This window comes from Urocitellus parryii, chromosome 7 (genome assembly GCF_045843805.1).
Source record: "Urocitellus parryii isolate mUroPar1 chromosome 7, mUroPar1.hap1, whole genome shotgun sequence".
Lineage (NCBI taxonomy): Eukaryota > Metazoa > Chordata > Mammalia > Rodentia > Sciuridae > Urocitellus > Urocitellus parryii.
The window spans coordinates 30,578,475-30,588,913 of record NC_135537.1 but is presented as its reverse complement, the minus strand read 5'-3'; the positions used below and the strand labels follow the sequence as shown (position 1 = coordinate 30,588,913).

At 34.7% G+C, this 10,439-nt stretch overlaps 1 protein-coding gene across 2 annotated transcripts in view; it reads right to left on the bottom strand.

Annotated features, from left to right (window-relative positions):
* Positions 1–554: 554 nt before the first annotated feature.
* Positions 555–10,439, bottom strand: part of Angpt1 (angiopoietin 1) — a 223,343-nt gene continuing 213,458 nt past the window's right edge. For both annotated transcript variants that reach the window (XM_077800584.1, XM_026384553.2), the window contains exon 9: positions 555–980. In XM_077800584.1, the coding sequence (XP_077656710.1) occupies positions 820–980 (161 nt within the window). In that variant the 3' untranslated portion in view covers positions 555–819. The remainder of the gene's footprint in view (positions 981–10,439) is intronic.

The following is a 10,439-nucleotide window of genomic DNA, read 5'->3' as shown; positions in this document are numbered from 1 at the left end:
CATCAGTCCATCTATTTTTTAAGGTAAATGAAAACTGTACCACATATGTTATGTCCATATTTGATTTTATCTCTTTTGAAAACTGTATTTTAAAATATCAGAGTAATGAATAGTGTTTCTACCTTACACTGTTATCTTCCATGCACTACAATTTATATGGCTTACAAAAATGGAATTTACAGTTGAAGACAGGTTAACTCAGATCAACTAGTAAGTATGATATTGGAACTGTTATTCTGAAATCCATTAACATTGAACTCAGAGGACAATGCTGCTCCTTTTGAACTGTATCAAAATTGTGCAACAGTATAAACTTACTTATTTGTAGGTTTGCATAGAGATAATACCTTTTTACAGATGTAATATTTATCATGCATGTTCATTTTATTCATTTACTCATGCTCTCTCTCTCTCTCTCTCTCTTTCTCTCTCTCTCTCTCTCTCCTCTTTTTCTTCTTCTTCTCCTTCTTCTTGGTTTCAAATGAAATAAGCCATATTTATCATCTGGTTATCATAGTTTCAAACTAAGATCCAGTAGTTTTTTGAAGCACAGCAAGCTGAGCAGTTCTTCTTCCCTTTTTAAAGCATGTCAGTGAGTAACATTCTCTAGAGTCAAGCCACACAAACACAGTGACCCAAGTAGAGAGTTCTGTGAACTCAAAAGGCTCCAAATCCACAGTCAAGAACCTTGATGACATCACCTAACTACCATCTGCTGCTGGAAGGGAGACAATATTGTTCATTTCAGAAACAGTCTCTTATCTGGTAGTTTCCCCAGATTTCTTTGTTGTTTTTATAATTACTTCTGGTATTATGCTTTCAAAAGTCCAAAGGTCGAATCATCATGGTTGTGGAACGTAAAGAGTAGCTGGGCCCTTTGAAGTAGTGCCACTTGATTCCATTCAGTTTTCCATGATTCTGTCCCGCCGTATAGAACATTCCATTTAGATTGGAGGGGCCACAAGCATCAAACCACCAGCCTGAAAAAGCAGTTAATAATGGAAGAGATAAAGAGAAGCAACAATTACAAATCGAACATTTGGAAATTACTGGCATTAACTGGTGGAGAACTTATTGATATGTCATGATTATTTGAAAATAGGAGGCATTCAGGGTCTTTCATCTTGGCAGTGGATTGTTTCCGACGACATTGGTTAAAGATGTATATGAACAATCTAAGAGAAGGATGCTCTTCTGAAAACCAGCTTTCAGTGTGATCCCCCCCCTCCTCCTTGGGAGTCGCTTCCCACAGTAATTGTGGGAAGTCTGAAGATATAGTCTAAGTCAGACCTGGAAGAAAATGTGGAGTAAAAGGCACAGGCATTCCACCTCAAGCCTTCATTAAGAATACAACAATTATTAGTGAAACAAAAGATGTTCTCCATTGACTTCTGATTTTGTCAAGAACTAGCCCTTAGCTGCTTCTAAGATTAAAACTGGATACTGTAAAATGCCTATGATGCTTAAATTGAATTTCAATTCATCCATTCTCTCAATAGTTTATAGCAACTGGGAAGTTCATCCATAGTATTCAGACAGTGCATGTATAGCAATATTTTGTCTATGATTGTTCAAGCTCTTCCTAAACTTAGCAAAAAGAAAAACAAACTTGATGGGTAGTATGGAAATCCTGTGCTTGCATAACTCTATAAGGATAACTGGATAACCCAGGTTTATGTTTTTAATGAAGTAAGGTCTAAGATGTTTAGATAAAGCATAGTACTTTTCTGTCTCCTGAAGCAACACTACTGAAATCTTTAGGGAGAGACTTATGCCAGAGACATTCTGGCATATTTGTATTCGGATACAGTTGACCTCTCTTTGATTACAGAGTTGTACCTAAGGGACTAATAGCTAAAGAAAGACAAAACTGTACAGCTGATGTTGGACTGTAACATGAGCATCGTCTTGCAGAAACTTTAGAAAAGTTAAATGAAGAAAAGCTAGTTCTCATTTTTCAATTTCGGAAGATGAATACAGCTGGGTTGTGTTTATAAAGTCACACTAGAGGCATAACAAGCTACAGTAATCACCGATTCATCCTGGAGCTAGCAGTCAAGTATGTCTCAATGGATTTTGAGAGACACTCTATGCAATGCTTTGTGCAAACATAAATGTTAATGCTGTCAAAACACAAGGGACAAGAAGGTACTTGTTGGGCAAAGAAGGAAGAACTATAAAATCCTATCATTACTTCCTTAAGACTACCTCCTTAATTTTGATCAGTGCTCATATTACAAATATGCTATTTGTAGTACGACAGACATTCTAATATTAGAGAATTTATTTACACAGAAGACTCTAAAACACTAAAGTGAAACTCCAAAATAAAATCCAACTTATTGCTTCCGTGTTTTAATTTACCTGCTCCTTTTCTGTGTCTTTCTTGAAACACTTTTTCATTGTATCAATGAATCTTTCCTAGTCTTTCAAATACCCATCATGATTTCATAAAGTGCATAATTTCATGCACTTACTTTATTAATGAGAATAATGAAGATTCAAAGAATGCTGTATTGTGTTGAGTCACATTAAAATATCCATGCTGAAAATGTGTGTCTCAGTTATTTGTTTTATACAAAGTTACAGGACTTCTAGAAAAGTGTGGATAGACAGACGACAGCAGAAAAATAAAGAGCACAGGCTAAAGGATTATTCATAGGAAAGCTTTGGATGAGCTTAGGAAAGAGACAGGAAACTATAGGGACCGATGAGAAAATCAGATAAATTAATTTTGTCTTTCTTTTCTGGGAAAAGTGCAATAATGAATTTGTGGTGAGAATGACATTTTGGAGACATCAAAAGAAGGCCATTGTGGCTGGGTTAACAGTCAACAAGACAGTTGTTTGACAATAAGGGGGCTTGAAGACCAAATTAACCCAGTCTTGTTCATCATCATGAAAGCAACGGAAAACCCTGGTTTATACACTGGTCCGTGTTACATTTTTCGTGCTACACCTAATTGAGTTTGCTTAGCACAGGACTGGCATGTAACTTCAGGGTTGTTGAGTGATTGACCAACTGATTCAACTTGGGGAATTGTTTAGTTTACTAAAAAGCTATATTTAATAGACACCCCAATATATAACATCTGTGCTTATTGTATTCATCTTTTCTTTCTTTATTCATTCAAGTGTTACACAATACTCAACAGGACAGACATGGTCCCTGCCCTCAAGGAAATTACTTCTAACATGAGAAGCAGATGAAATAAATCTAAGTAAATAAATGAACTACAAATCATGACCAAAGAATGCCATGGAGAAAACAGGGAGCTGTGAAAGAGGATAAGATAATGTTCCACCTTCATGGGAGACCTGAAGGAAGAGAGGGAGGCAGCCATCTGAAGTCAGGGAAAGACTTTTCTAAGCAGAGTACAGCACATGCGAATGTCGTGTGGAAGAAAGACAACTTGGTGTGGTTAGAAACTAAAAGAGCATCACTATAACTGCTACATAGGGAACAGAGGAGACTTTCAGAAAATGAGGTGGAGAAATAGTCTTGATGGAAAGCTGAACAATGTTTGTGGAAAAAATTATAGTTTAGCCAGCCTGCTTGTCTATCATCAGCTGAACAAGTAAAACATTCGCTAGGAATGGGAACCCATATTTAAACAGGGGAACCAAATCTGCCAGGCTAAATGTTTAATCAAGCAGCATGTAAAGTCTTCATTCTATATGGTCTGTCAAAGCTGTCCTGAGCGCATGTGTCAGTGTGATGAAGGGGAGAAAACTGAACCCAGAAGCAATTCAACACAGACTAACCATCCATCGGACAAGGGGACAGGGGGAAGTATGTACCTGACTTCAAGGTATGCACCGTTTTTGTAGAAGACTAAATTGTTTAAATTAATCAGATGATAGTTACTAAACAAAGAGATAAAGAACATGTTATGGAAATAAAGGGGCAGATGGTCCTGACTGCCTTTGGGACTGTGAGATTCATTCATTTACCACCTGAGCTGGGTCTCCAGGGATGGTATGATTTCAGTAGACCAAAAGAATTTCCAAGTACTCTATGTACCCTAGAAAAGCAGAACATTGTCAGCCAGCAGCTTAGTTTGGCCGGAGTGCCAATGGGTAAGGGGTTGGGAAAAAATAAACAGGAGGGAAAACATTATACTTTTTCTAAATTTTCTTGTGAAGAATGGAGGACCCAGAGAGATGAGAAGTTTGAAGACCTTAGCTTCGATGCTGACTTCATCAATTAACAAGCTGTTAATCAGTTAACCTGAGACCCTAGGAAATGATTTCAACAACATGTGGTGTTTATTGAATGGTTTATATGTTTTAGGGACTGCATGGAGATATTTGCATGCATCCTCTCATTTTATAAACAGTTTTCTGCAAATGGCAAGTATATAATAACCACACCAAAGCTCAGAGTTTAAAGAACTTTCCAAAGTCCCATTCATAATATATGGATTCTAATGTCCAGTCAACCATTTTCACAGCTCAGTTAGGATCAAATAAAATGTCGTACTATGATATCCAGTAAAACTCTATCTGGTGTCACTTAGGAAACAGAGTAGGGAGTTTTGGAGCAAGAACAAAAAGGACAAGATTGTTTGGCTCCACCATAATGATGGAATAATGATGACAAGGTCATCGGTGCTAACAAATTTTATTTGTTCGGTACAGTCTGTTAGAAAAATATGGAAACAATCTGTTGCAAATGAGCACAATTTACAGTGTTCACATTATAAAAACATTGCATTTAAAAACCTGACCAAGATTTTCTCCCAATGTTCTGTTTTGAATATATGAGCAATCAAAATTATTGATCTTGAAGTATTCAACTATCTCTTAAGACCAGTGGGTCATACCCACTGTGATATATCAGAGAGCATTGATGATAATAAAGATGCCAAATTGAGATGACAGAAAATGAAATCAAAGGGCAAGTATTTCTCATGACCATTTCAGTTTCATTATAAAATATTATAAACTACAAGTTAGCAAAAACAGGTTACTTCTGTGCAGGTAAGTAGTCTGTGGTTTTTTTTTTTTTTTTTCATCTCCTTGACATGCATTTTTTTTAAAAAAAACTACATAAACAAATATGTTTTGTAACAAAATATTGCAAATAGTTTTTCTACTTTCTACCTTTCTATGAAAAAATTAAGGATAGCAAGGTCTATTAAATATGAATCCTGGTAAGATGTGGTTAAAATATATTTATATAAGGCAAGGAAAAGTATAGCATTATCCTGGTAACTTCTTGGTATTCACAGGTCCTTAGTATATAGGTTAAGTTTTCATGAGATGAAGATATTCTGTTTGAACAGACTGAGGAACATGGCTGTATTTGCAATTCCCCTCTGACCAGATACCAGATAGCTGAATTTATATGTGCTGTGCAATCTTGGAAAAATATTCACTTAGTATTTTGTTCTTTGTGTGCCTTGGAGTAACTAACAAGAAATATGCTAAAGAAGTTTCTAGGAAAGACACTTTCATTTCAAAAGAACTTAATGATGCAAGAACGGGATGGAAGAAAGAGCTTCCCTCTGCCTGCGGCTGGGACAACAGATAACATGTCTCAAATGTTTTCAGGTTGGCAAGGGCTGAGATGTACTTTTGCCAAGCATTTTTGTCTATAACCTGTAACCTCATGTATATTTTAATAAGAAATCTGAGATGAATGTTTCTAATTCATTTACACTTAACTCATTAAAATTTAGTTTTGTAAAAACTATCCCAGCCTTCCCAGGCCTTTAAAAAAATCACTTGAGTCTTTTATCTTTGAAGTAGAAAATTCACATTTTATCACTAATAAATGAAACTCTGCCCAGAAAATAGGAATTTGATTCTAAACTTTGTACTCAGGAAGTTCAAATTTATTTGAAAGTCAGGAAACCTAACTCTCAAAGTCTTCTGATCCTAAACAAAATGTCTCTCAACACTTCTTTTCTAAGGTAAAGAGTACAGCGATGTGAAAAGATATATCTTTTTCTTTGTTTCATTTATTTTCAGTGTATGTGTTCTAATCAGCAATATGTAAAGGAGCTTGCGGAGAGACTAAGAGTTCACTCTTTTCACTGAATTGAATTGATGGGTACCGCTGTTATCAGCGAGATCATAATGAAAAAGTCACTTTATGTGTGCACAGTTGGCCTCCCCTCAGCCAGTCTCCAGGAGCAGCTGTGCAGGTCTTGTAGGGCATGTGCAGGAGTCCAAGAACTTTCAGAGGTCTTCATTTTTTTTTCTGTCATCCCATACTATACCCGCTTTAGGCCAAGGACTTAGTGTTATTTATTTATTGTTCCAAAAGATGAAAACTTGTTTATCCTGGCCAGTAATATTGAATATTGAATTCATATAAAACTTGTATGTATTCTTTTATTGTTTTCCCCTTGCTCAGGCTTCAATTCTCACCGTATCTAAGTGAGAAAATGCTCCTGGAAATATACTACAAACAGTAAAAAGAGTATTATTATTATTATTATTATTATTATTATTATTATTATTTGAATGCTATTCCATGCAAGGAGGCAGTAGAAAGAGTCACAGGGTGACAGCCTCTGGAGACTGAGTGCTGGCCATCAAATCCTACTTCTAACTGTAATTCAGTGACCATGGGTAAATAGCTCACCTTTCAGTATCTCAGTTTTTGTGAAAGGAATTGTTCTGGTCCTATTTATCCTATTTCAGAGGTTTTTGGAAACTGCATGTAAGTTATTTAATATAAACAATTTAAATTAATGCAAAACTGTTAAATAATATAAAAGCTGAAAAACTATTCACTGTACCACTCATTAAGTATAATACAAGCAAAATTAATTGTTTGGTTATTTCCCATCCATTGTCAGTTATTAACCTTGGGTTGTAGCTTTGTGAGTAGGCATATCGATTCTAATTCACCTTTTCCTAAATTTATGAAAGGTGTTCTCTGATATTCTTTGCTAGCTTTCTAAGAACAGAAAAATGTCCTGAGAAAATAGGAATATAATTCTAAATTTTATATGTAGGGAACTCAAATTTATTTAAACAGAATCCTAACACTCAAATTTTTATTATTCTGCTGTTTAATCTTCTGGGGTTTTGTGATTTTTTAAAAAGTTGCTCCCAATTATTGATATACATCCTTTTGTTTCATGTTTGTGCAGAGCAAGTGTATGTATATGTTTATATACAGATATATGTATATATTTATATACAAGCATATGTGTGTGCTTATATATTTTAAACCTAAATGCAAGCAAGAATGTCATTCATACACTAGTTTATTTTTATGTATTCTCACCAGGATCATTTATGATTTTTCAGTGTCCATTCTGAGTCTCTGATAACATATTCATTTAACTAACCAATAATACTGAGTATATACTGTGTGCCATACTCTCTGCCAGGTCCTGGGGAAGTAGCAAGGGACAGCACAAAGTCCCTGCATTCAAGGAACATATATTTTTTTTAGGAACAGATGTATATTCTTATACACTAAATATAGACCAAATTGAAATAAAAGTAATGCAATGTAGATTTTTAAAAATCAATCTTAAATCATTCATATGTATCTATTTAAAAATATTTATTTTTTAGTTATAGGTGGGCACAATATCTTTATTTTATTATTTTATTTTTATGTGGTGCTGAGGATCAAACCCACTGCCTCACACATGCTAGGGGAGTGCTCTACCACTGAGCCACAGCCACAGCCCTCATATGCATCTTTTAACTTGACAGTTTTTCTTTAAACCTAGGGAATAACATTTACCTCATGATGCTTTGCAGGTCCTTTCCCGGTATGAAAAATGCTAAGATAATGTTCTTTTTCCAAAGATTTTGTCACTTCTGTGTCATCTACCAGTTAAAGAAGCTGCTAGTTTCTTTCACTGTCTTCATGAAGATTACAAAGCAGGCAATGCAAACATTTATCAATTCTCTTCTGTTAGCATCCGGTAATTTCTGGGGCACATTAAGAAATTTATGTGTATGGTTTTATCCCCTCTTTTAGGGATGAACTGAGAAATATCTTTTGTTAGCTTTAGAAAGTCTTGTCTGTCAGCTGAAATAGTTTATGTGTGGGAAAAGAGATCGGAGTTTCTGTCACAACAGATTCTTTCTGCAGAAGGTTAGGTCACATTTTTACATAGCTTTTATATGATATACTAAATATGGAAATTGCACTAAAAGAAAACTAGAAAGGAAAGCGATGTAAAACAATACCTTGTTTGTTTTTTGTTGTTGTTGTTAGCAACCTTTAGTGACTATTTTACAGCAGACTTTTAGATATACTCATTTCTGTAATTCCTTAATAGATAATATAATTATAGTAATTGTAGTTCAACACTTGTAGCTTAAATAGATGTTTAAAAATACTTATTTTGAAGAATCTTAATTTAGTGTCAAAGACCACATCTTAGTTGAATATAATTTTACTTCAAAAGTGATAATCTAGCAATGTTTCCATTTTTTCTAGTCTTGCAGTAAGAGGGATTTTTGCATATCTATCTTATGTACAATAAATCAGCTGGGCATGGTAGTATATGCCTGTAATCCCAAAGGCTAAGGAGGCTGAGGCAGGAGGATTGGGAGTTCAAAGCTAGCCTCAACTAAAGCAAGATGTTAAGCAACTCAATGAGACCCTTATCTCTAAATAAAATACAAAATAGGGCTGGGGATGTGACTTAGTGGTCAAGTATCCTTGAGTTCAATCCCTGGTACCCCCCCCAAAAAAAGAAATATATATATATATATATAAAATTTATTATAATATATTTAAATAAGTAAATAAATCTATACAAATTAAAGCATTGCATTCACTGAATGAAATTACATTTCATTTTCTTAATATTAAATAGTAGAAAAATTTAATCTCCTCCTTGATGTCTTCTGTAACCCATTGTTCATTCAGTAGCATATTGTTTAGTCTCCAGGTGATGGAGAAATTTTTATTTTTTATTTTGTTGTTGATTTCCAATTTCATTCCATTATGATCTGATAAAATGCACGGTAGTATCTCTACTTTTTTTGTATTTGCTAGGAGTTACTCTGTGGCATATTATATGGTCTATTTTAGAGAAGGATCCATGTGCTGCCGAGAAGAAAGTGTATCCACTTCATGCAGGTTGAAATATTCTATATATGTCAGTTAAGTTAAGTTATTGATTGTATTATTGAGTTTTATTGTTTCTTTATTCAACTTTTGTTTGGAAGATTTATCCAGTGATGAAAGAAGTGTGTTAAAGTCACTCAACATTATTGTGTTGTGGTCAATTAGACTCTTGAACTTGAGAAGAATTTGTTTGATGAACTAGCTGCACCATTGTTTGGGGCATATATATTTATGATTGTTATGTCTTGTTGGTGTATGGCTCTCTTGAGCAGTATGTAATGTCCATCTTACTCCTTTTGATTAACTTTGGCTTGAAGTCTACTTTATTTGATATGAGGATGGAAAACCCTGCTTGCTTCCACAGTCAAAAATAAACAAACAAATAAATAAATAGTAGGAAAAAACTGTTAAATTTTTGGTGAAATTGATTATTTTCTTTGGATTGGGAGTGAGGTGCACAATAGGAACTCTCCCAAGAGACTTAAAGAAATATTTCCCTACAATTATCTTATAAATATGTTTCTCCCACTACAGAAATATACATATTTGCAGTAGCATCCTTTATAAAGGGGGAAACTTAAGGAGAAACTTTACGAATTTTCCTGAGGTCAACAGTAATCACATAATACAGACATTTCTGGCTTATAAATATATGCTGACAAATCACCTCTGTTTAATGGTTAGTTAGGAGGTCATTTCCATAGAAAATGTGTGTGGCGATTTTGACCTTGAAATATATGCTCTAGTACAATAAGAAATGTGTAATGAGACATAAAAGGTTTTCAATATTTAAACTGGATAGAGAAATTGCTGGCTTGCTTGGTAAGGTGGGGATAAGTAGGAACACTTCTGGGAAAAAGGGTGTAAAACATTGTGGTATCTATTTCTATTGATGCAAATGTCAGATGCTTTCTCAGCCCACTCACTGTGTCTCCTTTCAACCAACAATGTTGAGTAATATGGATTACCACCTAGGCACTAAAAAATAATATCCCTTGTTCCCCCACCAACAGTGTCAATGAGTATATGGAATGATAGAATTCAGAAACAGACCCAAAACTTGGGAGCTATTTTTACTAGACTCACAATTACAGGAAAGTGTATAAATAAACTCTGTCAAATAAATAGCTCTCTATTTTCTTATTACAGATGTCCATCACTACAAAGGCACAACCCTTCCTACTACTTATTCCAGCTTTGGATCCCCTCAACTTTCTACCTAAAGTCTCTTCCCTCTTCCCCAAATAATTCCACCACATGGCATATTTTATCCACAGAACTTGTTATGATTCGAAATGGAGTCATCTATTATTAACTCTTTTGTTGACAATCTCAAAGAAGATTAGCTCTAATCTGTCCTGTTCTTTCATCTAATTGTAGTT